The 23,924-nt window shown below is 41.1% G+C and overlaps 1 protein-coding gene across 1 annotated transcript in view; it reads left to right on the plus strand.

The window, feature by feature from the left end:
* The window catches only part of FSTL5 (follistatin like 5), a 940,713-nt gene that overhangs the window by 221,041 nt on the left and 695,748 nt on the right, over positions 1-23,924 (plus strand). Inside the window, exon 2 of the mRNA XM_044297750.1 lies at positions 16,816-16,849. Coding sequence (XP_044153685.1) covers positions 16,816-16,849 — 34 coding nt within the window. The remainder of the gene's footprint in view (positions 1-16,815; positions 16,850-23,924) is intronic.

A 23,924-nucleotide genomic window follows, 5' to 3' on the forward strand; every position in this document is an offset into this window, starting at 1 on the left:
TCGCTCAACTCTAGTTATTACCACAAAGTGTTATTTTTCTAACTAAACAGCCTCAAAAAGAAAAACACTGCACAAAAATTAAAACGTCTATGTGAGGAATATGGATCATTATTTATTGTCAGCCATGATTTTCATCTGATTCACCTTTGTCAGTATACATGCAAAAACTATTCTCACTTCAACCCTCTGCTTGTCAGGTAGCGGAGGTAGTGAGCTCCACACGGGGGCCCTGCTTCAAAGCCAGCAGAGGGCAGAGAACCTCTAGCAGTCCACCAGTGTTTTCATTTTTTCATACTTCCATCCAGTGAGTCAGGATCCAAGCTGATGTGACAGGAAGAATCTATCAGCATGAGGTCTAATCCATTCACCACTTCAATCAGATTAGCACACATGTTGGAACCGGTGGATCATAAGGAATTATGAATCGCCCATGCATTGCATACATGAACCGAATACATATTTGAGTCCCTGTGACCAAAAAAAACAGACCAGTGGTCTTAGTGTGGTGGGAGGCCAGGGAAGGGAGATACACATATCTTCCAACAGAAACTAAATAATGGTACCATGCTTGGACTCTACTTGTAGCCGGAACCCAGGCGGGTCTGTTGGTCCCAGAACCATTTCCCTGTGACCTCCTTGTCTGGAGCTATTGACCCTAATGGTTTTTTGGGTCCTTGGCTGCCATCCCAGAAGAGGAGGAGGGGAACGTTCCCAGAGGCGGGGAGGGGAGTGGTCAGCTACAGGTCAAAAGCCCATGCCAGCCAGCGGGCGGCATCTTTCTCTGAAGGAGGGTCACATCATGCCATGAGTTTAGAGGGATCTGCAACCAGCTGACATCACTGCCCTCCATGTGAATACAGCAAAGGACTAATCATAACCCAAAAGAACATTCATCTACCCGGTAACTGACTTGTACTCTGTGTAATCCTGTTTGTACCATATTACCTGTATTCGTAACCTCAGACCACTGTATATATTCTTTGTGTATAATGTGTTATCTAGTGTGCCCTTAAGGTGATTAAATATATAATTTAATCTTGTGCTGTATTGTATCTCGATCACGAATCCCCACGTCCATGTTTCGGCCTAGTTATAAGCTACTGCGAGTTGGTTTCTCACCCTATAAAATCCCGTTAGCGGACCAAGCTTATATCAAACGAGAAGCTGGTGGCAGATTTCCCAGGCTGAGAAAGCGCTGTTTCACTGGGGCAGTGAAAAGGCTCCCTCAGCATGTTGCCTCTCTGAGCTCATGTGGAGTCGGTGTAAACTGTACCAAGCTGACCTCATATGCTCCTCCGGGAGGGCGTAACATCACGTCTTGGTAACCAGTGATCATACCGTGTCTCGTGAGCTCGACGTAGTTGACATTAAGCAGACATGAGGTGTGGTATCCCTCACAGTCTATATTATACCATATCTAAAAATACCATATAAAATTATAAGGCCCCATTCACACAAGGGTGTTTCGGTCCAGATCTGAACCGCAGAATGGATGCAGACAAATTTATCTAAAATATGGACAGCATATATTGTGCTGTCTGCATCCGTATATCCAGTCCACAGCACAGGGAGTGCAGAATTATTAGGCAAATGAGTATTTTGACCACATCATCCTCTTTATGCATGTTGTCTTACTCCAAGCTGTATAGGCTCGAAAGCCTACTACCAATTAAGCATATTAGGTGATGTGCATCTCTGTAATGAGAAAGGGTGTGGTCTAATGACATCAACACCCTATATCAGGTGTGCATAATTATTAGGCAACTTCCTTTCCTTTGGCAAAATGGGTCAAAAGAAGGACTTGACAGGCTCAAAAAAGGCAAAAATAGTAAGATATCTTGCAGAGGGATGCAGCACTCTTAAAATTGCAAAGCTTCTGAAGCGTGATCATCGAACAATCAAGCGTTTCATTCAAAATAGTCAACAGGGTCGCAAGAAGCGTGTGGAAAAACCAAGGTGCAAAATAACTGCCCATGAACTGAGAAAAGTCAAGTGTGCAGCTGCCAAGATGCCACTTGCCACCAGTTTGGCCATATTTCAGAGCTGCAACATCACTGGAGTGCCCAAAAGCACAAGGTGTGCAATACTCAGAGACATGGCCAAGGTAAGAAAGGCTGAAAGACGACCACCACTGAACAAGACACACAAGCTGAAACGTCAAGACTGGGCCAAGAAATATCTCAAGACTGATTTTTCAAAGGTTCTATGGACTGATGAAATGAGAGTGAGTCTTGATGGGCCAGATGGATGGGCCCGTGGCTGGATTGGTAAAGGGCAGAGAGCTCCAGTCCGACTCAGACGCCAGCAAGGTGGAGGTGGAGTACTGGTTTGAGCTGGTATCATCAAAGATGAGCTTGTGGGGCCTTTTCGGGTTGAGGATGGAGTCAAGCTCAACTCCCAGTCCTACTGCCAGTTTCTGGAAGACACCTTCTTCAAGCAGTGGTACAGGAAGAAGTCTGCATCCTTCAAGAAAAACATGATTTTCATGCAGGACAATGCTCCATCACACGCGTCCAAGTACTCCACAGCGTGGCTGGCAAGAAAGGGTATAAAAGAAGAAAATCTAATGACATGGCCTCCTTGTTCACCTGATCTGAACCCCATTGAGAACCTGTGGTCCATCATCAAATGTGAGATTTACAAGGAGGGAAAACAGTACACCTCTCTGAACAGTGTCTGGGAGGCTGTGGTTGCTGCTGCACGCAATGTTGATGGTGAACAGATCAAAACACTCACAGAATCCATGGATGGCAGGCTTTTGAGTGTCCTTGCAAAGAAAGGTGGCTATATTGGTCACTGATTTGTTTTTGTTTTGTTTTTGAATGTCAGAAATGTATATTTGTGAATGTTGAGATGTTATATTGGTTTCACTGGTAAAAATAAATAATTGAAATGGGTATATATTTGTTTTTTGTTAAGTTGCCTAATAATTATGCACAGTAATAGTCACTTGCACACACAGATATCCCCCTGAAATAGCTAAAACTAAAAACAAACTAAAAACTACTTCCAAAAATATTCAGCTTTGATATTAATGAGTTTTTTGGGTTCATTGAGAAAATGGTTGTTGTTCAATAATAAAATGAATCCTCAAAAATACAACTTGCCTAATAATTCTGCACTCCCTGTATAGCAAAAAAGATAGAACATGTCCTGTTCTGGTCGGTTTTGGGAATAGACATAGTTGCAATAGGTTCACAAAAAAGAAAGTGCACATGTTGGCGGGAAAAAATCATGTAAGAGGAAGAAGGGTCCTCACATGACCCTGAGACAAAGGCTTACCAGGCTGACAGACAGCCTGTATGGAGGGTACAGCAAGGTATTTTACCCCTCTTCCTCCAGAATCAATTAAAAGTGACATTACTTCATAATAAGATTAAAGCACATTTAAAAGAAACATTCAGGGGCAGCTCTAGTGAATTCCAGTTGATGTTTCCATAGATTTCAGTTCTTCACTTTCCTTTTCTTTTCCATTTGGTCCTGACCATCGCAGGCAGACGTCTTTGGTTAGGGATGTACCACCCCTCTGCTATATAATAAGAAAACAGTAATACTACAGTATATGCCACATGGGGGACTGATACCGATTTTGCCTAAAATTTATACAGACCCGAGATCACCCCCCAAATTTATACATACCCATCCCGCTGCTACAGGGAGTGCAGAATTATTAGGCAAGTTGTATTTTTGAGGATTAATTTTATTATTGAACAACAACCATGTTCACAATGAACCCAAAAAACTAATTAATATCAAAGCTGAATATTTTTGGAAGTAGTTTTTAGTTTGTTTTTAGTTTTAGCTATTTTAGGGGGATATCTGTGTGTGCAAGTGACTATTACTGTGCATAATTATTAGGCAACTTAACAAAAAACAAATATATACCCATTTCAATTATTTATTTTTACCAGTAAAACCAATATAACATCTCAACATTCACAAATATACATTTCTGACATTCAAAAACAAAACAAAAACAAATCAGTGACCAATATAGCCACCTTTCTTTGCAAGGACACTCAAAAGCCTGCCATCCATGGATTCTGTGAGTGTTTTGATCTGTTCACCATCATCATTGCGTGCAGCAGCAACCACAGCCTCCCAGACACTGTTCAGAGAGGTGTACTGTTTTCCCTCCTTGTAAATCTCACATTTGATGATGGACCACAGGTTCTCAATGGGGTTCAGATCAGGTGAACAAGGAGGCCATGTCATTAGATTTTCTTCTTTTATACCCTTTCTTGCCAGCCACGCTGTGGAGTACTTGGACGCGTGTGATGGAGCATTGTCCTGCATGAAAATCATGTTTTTCTTGAAGGATGCAGACTTCTTCCTGTACCACTGCTTGAAGAAGGTGTCTTCCAGAAACTGGCAGTAGGACTGGGAGTTGAGCTTGACTCCATCCTCAACCCGAAAAGGCCCCACAAGCTCATCTTTGATGATACCAGCCCAAACCAGTACTCCACCTCCACCTTGCTGGCGTCTGAGTCGGACTGGAGCTCTCTGCCCTTTACCAATCCAGCCACGGGCCCATCCATCTGGCCCATCAAGACTCACTCTCATTTCATCAGTCCATAGAACCTTTAGAAAAATCAGTCTTGAGATATTTTTTGGCCCAGTCTTGACGTTTCAAGCTTGTGTGTCTTGTTCAGTGGTGGTCGTCTTTCAGCCTTTCTTACCTTGGCCATGTCTCTGAGTATTGCACACCTTGTGCTTTTGGGCACTCCAGTGATGTTGCAGCTCTGAAATATGGCCAAACTGGTGGCAAGTGGCATCTTGGCAGCTGCACACTTGACTTTTCTCAGTTCATGGGCAGTTATTTTGCGCCTTGGTTTTTCCACATGCTTCTTGCAACCCTGTTGACAATTTTGAATGAAACGCTTGATTGTTCGATGATCATGCTTCAGAAGCTTTGCAATTTTAAGAGTGCTGCATCCCTCTGCAAGATATCTCACTATTTTTGACTTTTCTGAGCCTGTCAAGTCCTTCTTTTGACCCATTTTGCCAAAGGAAAGGAAGTTGCCTAATAATTATGCACACCTGATATAGGGTGTTGATGTCATTAGACCACACCCCTTCTCATTACAGAGATGCACATCACCTAATATGCTTAATTGGTAGTAGGCTTTCGAGCCTATACAGCTTGGAGTAAGACAACATGCATAAAGAGGATGATGTGGTCAAAATACTCATTTGCCTAATAATTCTGCACTCCCTGTACACCCAATACTGGGCACACTGTGCTCCCCATGCCACAATCACTATAGTATCAGAAATAACTGTGCCAGATACCCCCCCATAGTAGTAATGCGCCCAGACTGCCCTCATTAGTAGTGCACCCAATAGTGATAATTAGTGTTCAGTGAATCAAAATATATGAAGTGGACTTAGATCCGAATTTCAGGGAAAATTTGATTCGTCACAAAGCTGAAGTTCCTCACACTTCATGGTAAGAAATGAAATTTTACTGAAATGGCAGTAAAAAAAACAAAAAATACATACCTCCATCCCATTTATTAATTTGCTCATGGAGAGTCTGTTGCGGCCATCGTGATTTAAGAAAATGCGCCAAATAACGCGCGGACGTGTGACTTCAACACCCGACCAGTGTGATGACATGGTGATGTCATCACGTCATTGTGCGCGAGATTAAATGTTTAATTTTTAAAGATTGTTGACTTTTACGTAATACATAACTCGTTTTAGGTAGTTTTGGTCAAGCACCAAAGTGCTCGGGTGCTCGAGTAGAACACCTCGTGATGCTTGGGTGCTCTGCCGACCACCCGAGCACAATGGAAGTCAATGGGAGAACCCGAGCATTAAATCAGGCACCCCCTGCTCTGAAGAGGGGAGGGTGTCTGGTTCATAGTAAAAGGACAGAAATTGATGGAAACACTACTGAAATGGTTCAGGAACAGCATGGGGTGGATGTGTGGATGCATCCTGGAATCCCATGTCACTGCTGGGAACGATGTTGTCCGAGTAGTACGCCACTTTTACAGACTGACAATAATACGCACAAAACCGAAGATAAAATCGATTTTAGGCAGAGGAAAAATTGTTAGGAAGCATTCTTTCTTGTATATTTACTTGTATGTAAAGTGAAAGTGAAAAATTACAAGGAAAAATCACTCCGATAAAACCTGCATATCACATAAAGGAGGGCCTCATTCACATTGTGGTACATTTGTTCAGGAAATTGGGACTCCTAGACTCTATGCACTAAGGGAAAGAGCTTCCAAAAATTACAAGGAGCCGGTACTCTAATACACCCTTTATTACACATAAAAGAGGGCATCATACACACCCTTGAAAAATTATGATTGATGTCCTGCTGGTCACCCTCAAAAAAATTAGGAGAAAGGGCCTGCTGGTGACTCTCTAAAACATTAGGGGCAAGGGCCTGCTGGTAATGTGACTATCTAAAACATTAGGGGTGAGGGTCTGCTGCTGAGCTGACCATCTAAAACATTAGGGGTGAGGGCCTGCTGCCGAGCTGACCAGCTAAAATATTTTGTGGGTGAGGGCCTGCTACCGAGCTGACCATCTAAAAATTTAGATGTGAGGGTCTGCTGCTGAGCTGAGACCCTCTAAAACATAATGGTTTAGGCCCTGCTGGTGACCCTCAAAAACTTTATGGGTGAGGGAATGCTGGTGACCCTCTAAAATATTATGGCATAGGGCCCGCTGCTGAGCTGACCCTCTAAAACATTAAGAGCGAGGGCAGCCTAATAAGCATATTGATATGATGGAGGAGGAGGACGAGAAAAGGGAGATTGAACCATATTCCCTTTTTAGTGGTGGAAGGGGTGCATGGGAATACAGTGTATTCAATACACCATAAAGCCACATTTAGAGTGCCTTTATGTTCAGCCACTTTCTTCTGGTGGAGTACAGAAGTCAGGAGCAATCCAGGCCTTGTTCATTTTTATAAGAGTCAACCGGTCAGCATTTTCAGTTGATAGGCAGATGCGGTTATCAGTTATTATTCCCCCAGAAGCACTAAATACATGCTTTGACAAAACGCTAGCAGCTGGGCAGTGTCATGGACGGTGTACAGGAAACAAGACAATGCAACATGCATATATGACTCACTGGATCCAAAGCTAAGGAAGCAAAAGGGAGACCCCTGCTCAAGACCTGGCACTTTCCCTGGCTGCTCAGCCTATGCAAAGATCCCAAAGGTGGATGGTTGCATATCCACGTACCTCGACTATATAACCCCTGAACACCCCTCAATAGTGAGGGGACACGACCACCGGCTCCCTACACCAGACACGGAGGGAGTCAGGGTCACCTGGGATCCAGCAAACAGAAAAGAAACAGATAAATGTACAGCACTTAACTTTGTAGCAGACTGGGAAACAGGATCAGCATGCACACACACTCCAGGAAGTAGTATAAGCCGCCCAGTAATGCATTATGGGGAGGAATTTAAAGGGAAGTCCAATCAGTCCAACTACATGACAGCTGAGAGAGGCTAACGAGATGAGGAACCACAACAAAGAAAACTCAAGGAGGAGGTTCTGAAAGGCTTCTGTCAGAGCTTCTCAGCTGTCTGGTTGTGACAGGCAGGCCAGCACCTCCAAGGTGTAGAGCGTCAGTTTGTGCCATATGTCCAGCTTGGACACCCAATACTGTAGTTGTAAGGCACACAGGATCACTGAGGACACTGACACGGTTTGCTACGTACTCCTTTACCATCTTCCAAAATTGTTCCCTCCTTGTGACACTAGGCCGCGCATCAGGTTGAGGGTGGTGGCGGGGTGTCATAAAACTGTCCCAAGCCTTGGAGGGGGTTGCCCTGCCTCGGTTGGAACTGCTGTGTGTTCCCCTCGTCTCCGCTTCACAGTTGGCCAAGGAACTATGTACTATGCAGCCAGCATTGTCAGCTGGAAATTTTTAGAGCAATTTTTCCACAAGGACCTTCTGGTATTGCACCATTTTGCTCGTCCTCTCCACCACAGGAATGCGAGATAAGTTCTCTTTGTAGCTAGAGTCAAGAAAGGTGAACAACCGTGTACAACGCGAGGGTTACGGGAAAGGCAGCCTAACATAAAGTCAGCAAGGTGTGCCAGAGTTCCAACAGACAGCAGACAAATTCACCGCACCCAGGACAACGGCCTCTGCGTGCACATCAGCAGCATGGCCACTTCCCCATCCCTTACCGCTCTCCTTGCGCATATTAAATGGTATATATGCTTGCAAATATGTCACACGTACAGTAGCGCAGGTTTTGTAAGTGTATGCGCAAAAAAAAGTACACAGAATGTCACGGATATTTTTAGGATGCGCCAAACATTAAACAAGAGGTAAAGCGCAAGTAATGTCTGTCACCACCTCCTAAGAAAAAATTACACTAAATGAATGTCACTCATATTTAGGATGCACACACGTTAAACAGGAGGTATAGCTCAAGTAATGTCGCTGTCACCACCGCCCAATAAAAAATTACACTGAATAAATGTCACTGATATTTAGGATGCTAAACAGAAGGTATAGCGCAAGTAATGTCGCTGTCAAGAGCAGCTAATAAAAAAATACACTGAATTAATGTCACTGATATTTTGGATGGGCAAATGTTATATAGGAGATGTAGTGCAGGTAATGTCGCTGCCACCAGCAGCAGACAAAATTAGACTGAATGTCACTGATATTTCGGATTTTTGCAAGATATTCAAGCAAGATGGTGACAGCTTGCCCATTGTAAGCAAATGGAGCAGGTAAGTACAGTATAATTTTTTTTTAACACTATTTAAGGTTAAATTGATTCACTACCTCGAAGCACGAGGAAATTCAGCTGCATGGCAAATCAAATATATCCTGAAATTTTTAATGAAGTCCACTTTGCGGATTTCAATTCTCTCAACATGGCAATTCATGCTGGAGAAATCATAAATGTTTTGGATTTGCCCAAATTAGATTTTTTTGCATGAACAGGCACTAATCACTGGATTTGGTAAACTTTAGTCACCTTTATATGAGTATGTGCAAGCTGAGTCTTATATGTAAACTCAAACAACCTCAGTAAAATGTCTTTGTTGTTAAGATTAATCTCAGTTGTCTTTGTTGCACCATGTGGTTTTCTTTTTATATGTATATCTTGTTAAATAAAAAAAAATACAAAACAAAGACAGCGGCTGAAGCTTTTAAAAATCCTCTAATCTGATGCCACAGTTGGAAATTCTGAACCAACAGAACACTGAAGGAAATGATTGCCAGCCTTTAAAATGAAATGAATGTATTACAACTACCAGAACATGACTAAGCTTCTACAAAGCTTAAGGCTAACAGTCAGTTTCAGATTTGTTATTTTGTTCTGATCGTACAAAAAGGAAGATTTGTATTTTAAAATAATAACAACAATATAAAGAGGAACAGTTAGTAGAGGAAGAAGACAGGTTTTTTATTATAACAATCAATCATCAATGCACTTTGCTAAATGTGTTAAAACATTATTAAAGGGAAAACCTCCAATAAGCCCTAATAAGTACAGTAATACATGTACAGTATGTACCACCTGCCAATGACTCTGGAACGGGGATTATTATCGACATACAAATTACTGATCTGGAGTCAGCAGCAGATGTTCTGTACATCTATTATTGTACTTAATGAGGCTTGCTGGAGGTGACAGATTCCTTTTAAATGGGTAGTCCAGTGGTTAAAAAATTCCTCACTGGTCCCCTGCCACTTTTCATATCCTTATTGGTGTCTCCTTCTAGTGTCCTCAGAACATGCAGGAAATGACTGCTCAGTCCATCACTGGCCACAGAAGTGATGAGTCTCAGCCAGTGATTGACTGATTGACTGTCGAGAGGGACCAGGAAGGTGAGACTGGTGGGGGACCTATGAAGCATTAGAATGGAAGTGACACTAGATAGGCAAATATTGCTTCTTTTAACTTTTACAGCACTCTGAGACTTTTTTTTAAATGAAATTTGAAAGACAGTCCCTTTAACCACCTCAGCCCCCCTAGCTTAAACACCGTTAATGACCAGACCACTTTTTACAATTCTACACTACACAAATTTCACGGTTTGTTGCTCGGTCATACAACTTACCACCCAAATGAATTTTACCTCCTTTTCTTCTCACTAATAGAGCTTTCATTGCTGCTGACATTTTAGCTTTTTTTGTTATTAATCGAAATTGACCGATTTTTTGGCAAAAAAATTGCATTCTTCACTTTCAGTTGTAAATTTTTTCAAATAAAACTACATTTCTATATAAATGTTTATCTAAATGTATTGTTCTATATGTCATTGATTAAAAAAAATGCAATAAGTGTATATTTATTGGTTTGCGCAAAAGTTATAGCATTTACAAAAATGTGAATTTCCGCATTTTGAAGCAGCTCTGACTTTCTGAGCACCTGTCATGTTTTCTGAGGTTCTACAATGCCCAGACAGTAGAAACACCCCTCAAATGACCCCATTTCGGAAAGTAGACACCCTAAGGTATTCGCTGATGGGTATAGTGAGTTCAAGGTTTTAATTGTTTGTCACAAGTTAGCGGAAAATGATGATTTTTTTTTTTTCTTACAAAGTCTCATATTCCACTAACTTGTGACAAAAAAATAAAAACTTCCATGAACTCACTATGCCCATCCCGAAATACCTTGGGGTGTCTTCTTTCCAAAATGGGGTCACTTGAGGTGTAGTTATACTGCCTTGGCATTTTAGGGGCCCTAATGCATGAGAAGTAGTTTGAAATCCAAATGTGTAAAAATGCCCTGTGAAATCCTAAAGGTGCTCTTTAGAATTTGTGCCCCTTTCCCCATCTAGACTGCAAAAAAGTGTCACACATGTAGGTATCGCCATACTCAGGAGAAGTTGGGCAATGTGTTTTGGGGTGTATTTTTACATATACCCATGCTGGGTGAGAGAAATATCTCTCTAAAATGAGAACTTTGTATAAAAAAATGTGAAAAGTTGACTTTTAGAGAGATATTTCTCTCACCCTGCGTGGGTATATGTAAAAATACACCCCAAAACACGTTGCCCTAATTCTTCTGAGTACGGCGATACCACATGTGTGACACTTTTTTGCAGCCTAGGTGGGCAAAGGGGCACAAATTCCTTTTAGGAGGGAATTTTTAATTGGATTCCAGACTTCTTCTCACGCTTTAGGGCCCCTAAAATGCCAGGGCATTTGTGACCCCATTTTGGAAAGAAGACACCCCAAGGTATTTCGTGATGGGCATAGTGAGTTCATGGAAGTTTTTATTTTTTGTCACAAGTTAGTGGAATATGAGACTTTGTAAGAAAAAAAAAACATCTTTTCTGCTAACTTGTGAAACTAAAAACTTCTATGAACTCACTATGCCCATCAGCAAAGACCTTAGGGTGTCTTCTTTCCAAAATGGGGTCATTTGTGGGGTGTTTGTACTGCCCTGGCATTTGAGAGTCTCCGCAATCATTACATGTATGGCCAGCATTAGGAGTTTCTGCTATTCTTCTTATATTGAGCATACAGGTAATGAGATTTTTTTTCCGTTCAGCCTCTGGGCTGAAAGAAAAAATAAACGGCACAGATTTCTTCATTCGCATCGATCAATGTGGATGAAAAAATACACCGCATACACCGACTTTTGTGTAATCTGACAGCAGCGCAATGCTTCTGTCAGAATGCACATCAGTGCTGCAGCTGGTTCATCGGTTGGTCCACCTAGAAGTTAAAAAAAAAAAAACAGGCCGCAACGCAATAAATTTATTAACATAACCTTTATAATAACATTTGAACAGAACATTAACTTTTATGAACTTTTGAAACAGAACATTAACTTTTTTGCTTACCAGTGATTTTTGTTTTGTTTTGCTTTTTTTACCTTTTATAGGACAAACCTCTCCTTCCCCATGGGACAACGTGCAAAGCGCAAATTGCCCAGAGATGTGGCGAAGTACATTATGTACTTTGTCCCAGGTGAAAGGAGAGGTTTTCAGCAGCTCTGTGTGAATGGGCCCTAATAGCCCTGTGTGCCTGTCCTGTGAGATGCAATCCCCATGCTAAGTGTATCTGTGTGTGGTACTTCCAGAAAAACTCCCCTAAGCATAGGGCAGGGTTGTCAGGGCAGTCAGGACAGAAATAGCGGGTGTCACACCTTATTCCACTCCTGCTACAGACACATTTTTTTTGGGGTGGCGGTTGGTTTGAGGTACCAGCAACGACGAGGGAAATGTCGCTCGTGTAGACGGCTCACTACACTGGTGGTTGGGGCCACGGAACATCCTGGATACAGGAGGTTCTCGATGATCTCTTCCTGAAATTTGAGGAAGGATCTTGTTCTCCCAGCCTTACTGTAGAGAACAAAACTATTATATACAGTCAATTGAATCAAATATACAGACACCTTCTTATACCAGCGTCTGGTTCTGCGGGAAAGTAAATAGGGAGCCAACATTTGGTCATTGAAGTCCCCCCCTCCCATGAGCGAATTATAGTCGTGGACACCCAGGGGCTTTTCAATGACACTGGTTGCTCGTTCAATTTGGATTGTCGTGTCTGCGTGAATGGAGGAGAGCATGTAAACGTCACGCTTGTCTCTCCATTTCACCGTGAGCAGTTCTTCGTTACACAAGGCAGCCCTCTCCCCCCTTGCAAGACGTGTGGTAATGAGCCGTGGAAGGAATCCCCGGTGACTAGGTCACGCGGTGCCACAGCAGCTAATCTGTTCTAAAAACAAATGCCTGAAGAGGGGCACACTTGTGTAAAAATTGTCCACATAAAGATGGTACCCCTTGCCAAATAAGGGTGACACCAAGTCCCAGACTGTCTTTCCACTGCTCCCCAGGTATTCAGGGCAACCAACCGGCTCCAGGGTCTGATCTTTACCCTCATAGACACGAAATTTGTGCGTATAGACTGTGGCCCTTTCACAGAGCTTATACAATTTGACCCCATACCGGGCGAGCTTGCTTGGGTTGTATTGTTTGAAGCCAAGGTGCCCGGTAAAATGTATAAGGGACTGTTTTGATCAGGGGTATACAAATCTGCAAATTTGGTGTTAAAGTGGTCTATGAGGGGCCGAATTTTTGGGAGCCGGTCAAAAGCTGGGTGGCCTCTGGGATGAGAGGTGCTGTTGTCACTAAAGTGCAGGAAATGCAGGATGGTCTCAAATCGTGTCCTGGACATGGCAGCAGAGAACATGGGCATGTGATGAATTGGGTTCGTGGACCAATATGACCACAATTCATGCTTTTTTGTAAGGCCCATGTTGAGGAGAAGGCGTTTCCTCTGGAAAGACTGGGCATAAAAGCTTCCCGTGTTGGCGGCTATAAATTGAGTGGCATATCGATTTGTTTCTGCCACGACTAAGTCCAACAGCTCCGCAGTCAAGAACAGCTCAAAAAACCCCAGTGCCAATCCGATCTGAGCTGTCTCAACCCGAACTCCAGACTGGGCGGTGAAAGGAGGAACTACTGGTGTGGCTGAAGTTGGGGGCTGCCAATCAGGGTTTGCCAGCATCTCAGGGACTCTAGGGGCTCTACGGGCCTGTCTGTGCGGTGGCTGCGACAGGGGAACTAACGCACATGCCACCGTACCAGCTTGAACTGCCCTTCTGGTGCTCGCCACTTCACCATGTTGTATGGCAGTGCTGGTACTAGGTCCAGGATGGGCTGCGCTGCTGGTGTATGCCTCACCACGTAATCCGACAGCGCCAGCCCCACTCTGCTGCCCTTGAAGCAGATCCTGCGCAACCTGTGGTCTAGCAACACGGGGTCGGGTACACCTGGTGGTATCAGGGACCTCAACCTCCTTGTCTGAACTTTGGGTCAGACTGCCACTGCTTTTTACAGGTTCGTATTCTGACCCGCTGGATTAGTCAGATGAGGGTTCCCATTCCTCATCCGACTGGGTCAGAAGCCTGTGGGCCTCTTCAGAAGAATACCCCTTATTTGCCATTTGGACAACTAAATTTAGGGGGTATTCCCTGAGACTACCCAAGAAAAAAAGCAAGCCTGTCTTACAAATGGGAGGCTAGCAAAGTACCGGAGGCTGCTGCGATTGCTAAAAAATATCAAAACGGATTTTTTTTTTATCACCACAGCGCTTGTAAAGTGATTGCGCAGTGATAAAAATAAAATAAAAAAAATTGTCACTGCGTCGGGGCGGGCGTGGGTGAACGCACGTGTGGGCGACCGATCAGGCTTGATCGGGCAAACACTGCGTTTTCAGTGGAGGGCGAGCTAAGGTGACACTAGTACTATTATAGATCTGACTGTGATCAGTTCTGATCACTTACAGATACTATAAAAGTACAAATGCTGATTAGCGATACGCTAATCAGCGAATCAGTGACTGCGGTGCGGTGGGCTGGGCGCTAACTGACGCTAACTGCCTAACAAAGGGGTCTAAACTATCCTAAACCTAACCGTCAATACTAGTCAAAAAAAAAAAAAGTGACAGTTTACACTGATCACTTTTTTCCCTTTCACTGGGTGATTGACAGGGACGATCAAGGGGTTAATTGGGGTGATGGGGGGTGATCTGCGGGCTAAGTATACTGTTTGCTGTACTCACTGTGAACTGTGCTCCTCTGCTGGGACCAACTGAGGACCAGCAGAGGAGCACAGAAGCCATTTAACACCTTTATATTTATAATTATAAGGTGTTAAATGGCTTCTGATTCGTTTTTTTGAAAATGACCAGCCTGCCAGCGATGATCATTGGCTGGCAGGCTGGTGACGAAATACTTCTTTAACTTTTGCCAGCCCGCAATGCCCATGTGCGGGCCGGCTCTGCCCGAAATCTCGTGTCTCGCGAGAGGACGTGCCGGCGCGTCCAGGAGGAATAACAGGGTCACCGCCAGGACGCGATCCTGCGTGCGGCGGACCTGTAGTGGTTAATACAAATGCCACTCCCTGCTTAATTTTAAAAAAGATAGCCATAAATATAATGTGCATGGGGACCACTTTCTGCCCCATACAAAAAAGCAGGTTTTTCTTTTTAATCTACTAGTATTTCAGAGCAGAGGATAAGCCTGCAATAAACCCACTCTCCAGGCAATAAAAAACTTCTCCCTTACTCAGCATTAAATCACAAAACTACCTTATCTGAAACAGTAGTCTGCTCCTGAATTCTAGCAAAGTTGCTGCCTAAAAAAAAATTAAAATAAAAATGTACATAGGAAATTGTTTTCAATGATGGGAAAGGATGAATTCAATCTTCTCATTGCATTTTACATTATCCAAAATCTACCATATTCATTACAAAGAGCAGAACACAGGGGTTGTTCATATCTGCATTGGAGGCTACGTTTGAGGCCTCCATTGCACATTCCAGAAAAAAAGAAGGGGCAAAAAAGTCCAGCATGCAGGACTTTTGCGCCTCTAAAAAAAAAGACTAAACTGACTCCATTATAATCAATGGGATCTGTCTGACTCTGTCCATTTCAGTTATGTGCCAAATCCAGCACTTCTGTTATTTTTGTTCTTCTGCTCCTCTAACATAGCAGAACAATGGAAATTGCTAACACTGATGTTAAAGTGACCTTCCATGTTTTCTTGATTAAGTTTACTGTCAGTTCACTAATACTCCTATTAAAACTAATTTTGTATTTTTGCACCTTCTTGTTTAAAACATTACATTTTGAACTCTTTTTATGTAATGTCTCATCCACATAAAAGTTAGGACACTCTATAAAACTTCCCAACCGACCAGTTTTTTTGTGGCACTGTCCTGGAGATAAACCTCAAAGGGGCAACCAGAGAATATAAAAATGTATCCCAAACTAAGCGTTTGGTGAGGCTTTGTGGGCTTTCCTGGGCTAAAAACATCCCATGGGTATTTAATATTTGGGATGTATGATTTGGGCAAAACTGTGTTCAACCCAGTTCAGGGCTTGAAAAGGGAGGACATTATACAAGGATGCAACAAACACCAAAGGAAGATCCGTCTCCGTACAGTATTAAAATGTTCCAAGTTTTAATGTGGTTTTCCACTTTAAAAATCAACTAACGAAGTTGTTCAATGAAGTCACGCGCGACTTTGCATAACTTACTTTGGCTCATCAGAGCCCATACATTTTAATACTGTACAGAGACAGATCTTCATACAGTATTAATCCGAAGTTTTGAACAAAGCGACTTTGGATCTAGCATCTGAAGCCCGCTTCACATATTGCAGGTATGTTACAGAAATGAATAAAATTCTTGATTGATAAAGACTATTCGAAACATAACAATTTTTTTTAGCTAATAAACCACACAAAGGATTTGCAAGGAAGAGTGCTATGGTTTTCCTTTATTTATTAAAATTCATTTTCAGTAACAAAAATGTATGTATCCAGCCTTCTGTATGTACATTTAGCCCAACACAGTGCTCCAGATTTACTAGTAGTTAGGGTAGTCATCAAGATAGGTCTTTATTTATGCCAGAATTATCACATTGGAACAAGTTGCATGATAAATCCGACACATCTATAGGTTGTCTGTCTAAAAAGTTAAGTCAACTTTTAGTTGTCTTACTTTTTTTCAGATTTGTACACCACACATTTTGGCAAATTTTGTTCATGCAAAAATTCTAATTTTAGGCCACCAATTCTTTCCCACTAATCAATGCTCATTGTTGAGCGTGGAAAGAAAAAAAACATCTAAGAGATGGCATACTTTGCACCTAAAAATTGTAGACAAAATCAAAGCACATGGTCAACAGCAAATCTAGGCTTTTGTCTTAGGTGTAGTTATAAATTCTAGATGACTGCCTATCGTATAATATTTTATTGATCAAAAAGTCAGTGAAAATAAAAGATATGAATATAAACTTGTGTTGAATTTTGTCACGTCTAATTGTTATTTGTATTTTTATTTCCAGCAAGACCGAAATCATGCCGTCACAAGGAACAAAGGTGGGTTAATTTTCTTTTAAAAATATGTTTTGCTAGTTGAGCAAATAAAAAAAATAGGATATCATCTGCCAATATACAAGTAACATCAGAAGCTAGTTTACATGTCGATGCAATGGAAACAATTTTTCATCATGCTTCTCAGTTTTGAATGTTGGTTAACTAACTGTGCTCTAGGCATTGTGCCCAGAAAACACTCAATTCAATCCAGTGCCGCAGTAGGAAAACTGGTCTTTTATTACTATTGACATAAGTACAGTACAGAGAAACAACTGTTACAAATGACTATGGTATGGTTCATTTAAAAATAAATCTTGAATACATGTATAAAATACCTTGAGTTTTTTTTTATTAAAATACATTTTTAAAGGATTATGGAGAAACAAACTTAAAAGACATTGATTTATATAACAGAGGTTATTTTATTTGTCTATTGACACTTTATAGCACACTTGTATTCAAAATGGGGTCCCAAAGCTGACATTATATTTTAAAATACTTGTTTTAAAAATAGGATCCCCAAACTGACATTAAATTCAAGACTTAAAGGGCATCTTTTAGCAGATCTGTACCTATGAAACTGGCTGACCTGTTGGTCCCATGTTCATAGGTGCCTACATTGGTGATAATAATGCTGTTTTAATATAAGCAAATGAGCCTCTAGGAGCAACGGGGGTGTTGATGTTGCACCTAGAGTCTCAGCTCTCTCTGCAACTGCTGTGCCCTCTCCATTGTTGGCATGGCTCAGCAGTCCTGACAGTGTATTTTAGTGTAGCTTTGAGTACTGACAGGGTAGGAACAGCGGGAAGTAGGAAAATAAATAAAAATTATCTGAACTTACTGTATGTGTAGTACTACTCATGTATTACTAGATAATAGTCCAGAATCATGACAGATTCCCTTTAATTATCATTCCGGGAGAATTTTTGCAATAAGCCATGATATGAGTGTACTTAAAGGGATTATCCCACAACAAATGTAAAAAATGAAAATCAGACATCATATAGTACGTGACAATCTCTTTCTAACAAAGCTAGAACCAGCCCTGTACCGCACATGGATCCAGAGATCTCCACATTTATTGATCTACTAGATTTATTTGAAACTGACAGCTCAGGGGAGTGTCTTATCTGCTGCCAGTCAGGAGGTGTAACCATTCTGCTGCAGCTCCCTTACCACCACAACTCAGGGGACAGTTGAAGGAGGAAACTGAACATGTGCATTTCAACATGTGCTGAACAAAGAAAAAGATAAAACTAACAGCAGGTGAAGCTATACATTTATAGAAGATCAATTAAAAAATGTTATCCATTTAATGTGATGGACCTAAAAAGTATGTGTAATATAGTGCAGAAAACTATATATGATTTTGATGTGAGATCTTCGTGCAACCAATTCTTATAAAACCGATATTCATTTGGACCTCTGGAAAATTAGACATTGCACTTACAAACAGTAGATTGACAAAAATAGCTTTCAATCAAATTGTTTTGTAAAATGTAGGTGTTTTACCTAATCTGGCCAGGGACAGTGTAATAGGATGTCCAGTAAAATCACCATACACTGCAATACATAATAAGAATGAGCACATTTCTCAAAATTCAAGAATGAAGTTTTAATATATTCAAATAAGCCTCTATGAGCAATGGGAGTGTTGCCCATACTCCTAGAGGCTCAGTTCTCTCTGCATTTTGATTGAAAGGGTCAGACAGTGTAAACATACTCATGCTTGGCCTTCACCATTCCTAATGTAGAGAGGATGTGGCAGTTGGAGAAAGAGCTGAGTCACATATGAACATATGACCAACACAGATGCCTTCAGCTGCCAAGCACACATGCAAAAGGTCAGCTAGTTTCATAGATACAAATCTCCTGACAGATGCTGTTTAATTCCAATTTATCCAAAATTGCAAAGAAATTTGATTTGAGTACAACTTTATTCTAATTCTTCAAACTAAGTGAGATTCACCCACGTGAAGAGTCTTATTTGCCAGAGAAGCCATCTCTGAATATGAAAATTAACTTCTCTTCCAAATTGAAAAGAAGACTAAACCTTACAACAAACAGTACTTACCCTTTTAAACAGAATTTAAAGCATAACTTGTCCCTCGTCAGTGAAAAGCATAGAGAATTGGCTTAACTAGTGAGATGCCTCTGTCAGGATCTGGGGGTACTATTTCTACTTAGGTAAACCACCCAGTCAACATTTCTCTGGGTTTCTCGGGAAATAAATGCAAATTAGGTTTGCTTCTTAAAGGAGAATAAAGCAAAAGGTGTATTTCTGTATGTCTTTACGTTGCAACCAGGCAATTCTCCTCTGAAAATTGTCCCTGCGCTGTGTTCCACTTTGGAACTAACATTCCGTAGCATAAATAATGGTTTGTTGCAGATTGTACAAAGCTAAATGTCTCCACTCCACACAGAAATCTAACCTTAGTTTTCTTCTCCTTTAGGAAGGAAAGCTACCTTGCATATCTTTTCCCCAGAAGCCCCAAGGAACATTGGCTGGCCTATAATTCTTCTTATGCATACTAAATGCTCTCCATATAGAGAAATATTACCCCCCCCCACACACACACCTTCCCTGCATGCCATCCATAACCTTTCTCTCTGTTCTGCATGGATGAGGGGCAAACTAAGGAATGATTTAAAGCCTGTTTAAATTGCTAAGTAATGACTTACCGTATTTTTCGCCATATAAGACGCACTTTTTTCCCCCAAAAGTGGGGGGAAAATAGCAGTGCGTCTTATACGGCGAATGTAGCTGATTTTGCCCAGTTTTCAATGATACACCCGCCGCGATGCCGCGCGGCGGGTGTATCAGCTGTGAGGGAGGAGGGGCTGGGGGCCGGCATCTGCATTAATAATGACAGCGGGGCCCGTGCAGTGACTATTCTACTACACGGGCCCCGCTCACTGTATAATCATATCTCTCTAATAGTTGATTGTTGTATGCATGTAATCGCATAATGAGCGCTAATGAGCGCTGTGTATTACCGTACTTAAAACTAGAAGAGCTCGCCGTTCGGAGCAGAGAGGAGGCAGGAGGCAGGCCGGGAGGACGGGCGCTTGCAGCGTGAGTTATACGTCACGCGCCTGCGCCGCCTGCTTCATTCATAAGTGGGCGGTGCAGGCGCGTGACGTATGACTCACGCTGCAAGTGCCCGTCCTCCTGGCCTGCCTCCTGCCTCCTCTCTGCTCCGAACGGCGAGCGCTTCTAGTTTTAAGTACGGTAATACACAGCGCTCATTAGCACTCATTATGCGATTACATGCATACAACAATTAACTATTAGAGAGATATGATTATACAGTGAGCAGGGCCCGTGTAGTAGAATAGTCACTGCACGGGCCCCGCTGTCATTATTAAAGCAGATGCGACCCCCACCCCCTGTATTGAGGGTCATTCACTACAGGGACACTTATGGAGGGGATATGTGGATGACACATAGCATAAGATGCTATATATGTGTCATCCACAGATCCCCCCCATAACTGTCATTCACAGATCCTCATCCTCATAACAGTGCCATCCAGAGAGGATCCCTCATAAGTGTCACCCACAGATCCCCCATAAGTGTCACCCACAGATCCCCCATAAGTGTCACCCACAGATCCCCCATAACAGTGCGTCACCCACAGACCACAATTAGTTCAAAACCCACCAAAAGTGCACCTTTTGGTTCAAAATATTTTTTTACTTATTTTCCTCCTCAAAAACCTAGGTGCGTCTTATAGGCCGGTGCGTCTTATACGGCGAAAAATACGGTAATACTTAACATTTCCCAGAATAAACTTGTCTGGCCGGTAAGACTCCTCAAACAAGTGAATCTTTCTCTTATGGAATCAATTTTTTTTCAAACATTTGGGTCAAATTTTGATTCAAATAAATCAATTTACTCATCTCTAATACAGAAGTATTGCAGCACATCTTTCAACTTTTTAAAAATATATAAAAATTCTAATATATTAAAAAATACCCCCTTTGCATTAATAAACATAAATGATATCGCAGCGTCCATAAATGTCTATTAAAACTATTAAAATGTCACATTATTTATCCCATTTGCTGAACACCCTAGAAAAAAATACCCTAAGTGATTTTTTTTTTGTCATCCTGCATCCCAAAATAGTAAAACACAAAATGATATGGTGGGGAGTAGGTACTGTACGGCCAGGCAGAACCATCCTGACAAATATATTATAATCATTATAATCTATTGCGTCAGACTCACGCAGAGGCACTACAATTATTTAGAGATGTGCATTTCTTAATAATTGTGGCATATCTGATGCCGGTGGGTGATAGATTGATATTGGCATGTAAAATGCCAGTCTTAATAAGTATCACCCTTGGTGACTATTCCAGTCATCTATAGATAATGCATGCAAGTTCTGCATATAGCCATCTTCTGACCAGAATTATATTCTTCAGCTGTCCATCCAGTCATGCCCATAGTTAAAATCTAAGATTTCATCTGCTTTGTCTATTGAAGTGAAATCTTCAAGCTTCTGGGGAGTTGCCAATTTCATCAGCATGTACAGTTTTACCATGAGAAGCAAATTCAGAAGAACACATAATATGGCTGCATTTCCTATTGTCATGTTTTCCACTGCAACTTCCAATATCTCTGTAAGAAAAAAAACATAATTATCAAACTTGAGTCTTGTGTTCTGATATTCTATTATGTGGACAATTTTATGTCCTGGGTGGAAAACACATTGAACTGTAAAAATTGCTTTATACAAATAGTAAATTACAAGTATTAGTCATACTTTGGTTTTAGGCAAATTCATTTATTATTTATTATTATTGAGAACATTTTTAATTGGTGACTCAGACAGAGAATTCATCATTCATATATTGCACCAGGCGGCTACGTTGGCAGCATGCAAACTCTTTATTTTGAAAGGGAAAAAAGATGGTCTTGTAGATGAATTCCATTGCCACAAAGAGGTCATTCTTCTCTTCACAAGAGCTTTAGTGAAACAAATCAAACTTTCTGGCAGACTTAACAGTAAGCTCTATCCAATAGTGCTAAGCTATCTTCATCCTTTAATTGTGATACCCTTTATTATCTTCATAATTTTATTTAAATCTTATATATTAATGTTTTAATTAATTTATGTCTTCATATGAACTCCTATATTTGTAATTATTTATGCGTGGTTTTCTAAGTACTAAAACAAAAGTCCTTAAACAAGTCAGCATGATTAGGCAAGCTAAAAACAGGATGTAAGTGCTCAATTGCTTTGCCTGAGGGGGTGACAAAAGAATCAGGAAACACTCAACAGAAAATTCATTTGTCATGGGGCACCCTCTTTAGACTGAGCTTTCATTCTGCAATGCATCAGTTTTGCTTGGATTACTTCTTTAAAGTTGGAAAGGTACTTGCATTCTATAAATGGACCATTAAATTTGTAGTTGTAAATGTGTATAGGTCTGATTCCTGTGATACTCAGGGGGAAAAAAAACAACAACCAGATGACACCATTTTACTTTCCCTTTTTGCAATATTATTGTCAGGATCAAAGCTCAGCTGGCCTCGGGACTAAGGTACCTTGTTGTTCTGGTCATGTATTTCCTGGATAACATCTAGCAGGAAGGAAATCAGAACAAATCAGGGCTGTTAGACCTAGGTTTTGTATGGACAATAAAAAAGTTAAATGTCTAAAAATTTACTGGACAGGGATATCAGAAAGAGATAGGGTAGCAGAAGCATGATCCAACAGTCCAGGAGAAGGCAATGGGAATTAAGAAGGTACAGATATGTATGTGGTACCCTGGTAAGCTGTCATCAAAGTTGCTTGAGTCAAATTGACAGAAGTCAAGCAGAGCAGAGTATTTGGTACTGTAAAGAGCAGTGAAGGAAAGGAGTCAGATGAGCAAAGGTTTTAGTAACAAAATCCAGCAGAGCTTGGTATTCTATAGCTTAGAGAATATGATGAGTAGTCATACGGGTCATATTTATGAATTTCACATTTTAACAGCAATTGCAGAATAAAAAATAACTAACCAGGATGAGAAAACGTAAAACTAGCACAGAGGCAGGTGTATCGAAATTGCAACTGTCATTGTTTCTGTGTCTGTGAGGCTGACAGATAGACAGCCAAAAGAGGAGTATATTGCACTATGCTACTGCATAGCTAAGGATGTGTCATTGCTGTGGGAAGTATTTATTGCTGTTTTGTTACAGAACCATATAAAAAATTGTGTTCGCCCTCTAAGAAAACTATTATGTGTATCTAATGTAGGCAATATAAAAGCATAATGGGGCACATTTAAGACCAGCATTTTAGACGCTGGTCTTAATAAAGCCCTAAACTGGAGGTTATGAAGAAGTGCCTGCCTCTTCACAACTTTGGCATATCCGCCGCCAGTTCTATGTGTAAGACAGCTTCCTTTCTGTCTTACATTTAGATCTTTTTCTACTCCTAAAACAAGCATAGAAAATAGTAAATGAGATGGGCCTGCCAGTCTGTCCCCTTCCACGCCCACAATTTTAGACCTGGCATGAGCAGGAAAAAGTTGCAGACTGCGACACAACTATGTGCGCCTGAAATATGCCTAGTTTAAGCGTATTTCAGAATAATAAATCACTCCCCATGTTCTTATAATCTCTTAATTCAGTTCCCAGAATTGCTAGCCTGACTGCCACTTAGGAAAGTAAAAAAAATTCAGGGAGTGCAGAATTATTAGGCAAGTTGTATTTTTGAGGATTAATTTTATTATTGAACAACAACCATGTTCTCAATGAACCCAAAAAACTCATTAATATCAAAGCTGAATATTTTTGGAAGTAGCTTTTAGTTTGTTTTTAGTTTTAGCTATTTTAGGGGGATATCTGTGTGTGCAGGTGACTATTACTGTACATAATTATTAGGCAACTTAACAAAAAACAAATATATACCCATTTCAATTATTTATTTTTACCAGTGAAACCAATATAACATCTCAACATTCACAAATATACATTTCTGACATTCAAAAACAAAACAAAAACAAATCAATGACTAATATAGCCACCTTTCTTTGCAAGGACATTCAAAAGCCTGCCATCCATGGATTCTGTCAGTGT

This window comes from Bufo gargarizans, chromosome 1, assembly GCF_014858855.1.
Source record: "Bufo gargarizans isolate SCDJY-AF-19 chromosome 1, ASM1485885v1, whole genome shotgun sequence".
Classification (NCBI taxonomy): Eukaryota; Metazoa; Chordata; class Amphibia; order Anura; family Bufonidae; genus Bufo; species Bufo gargarizans.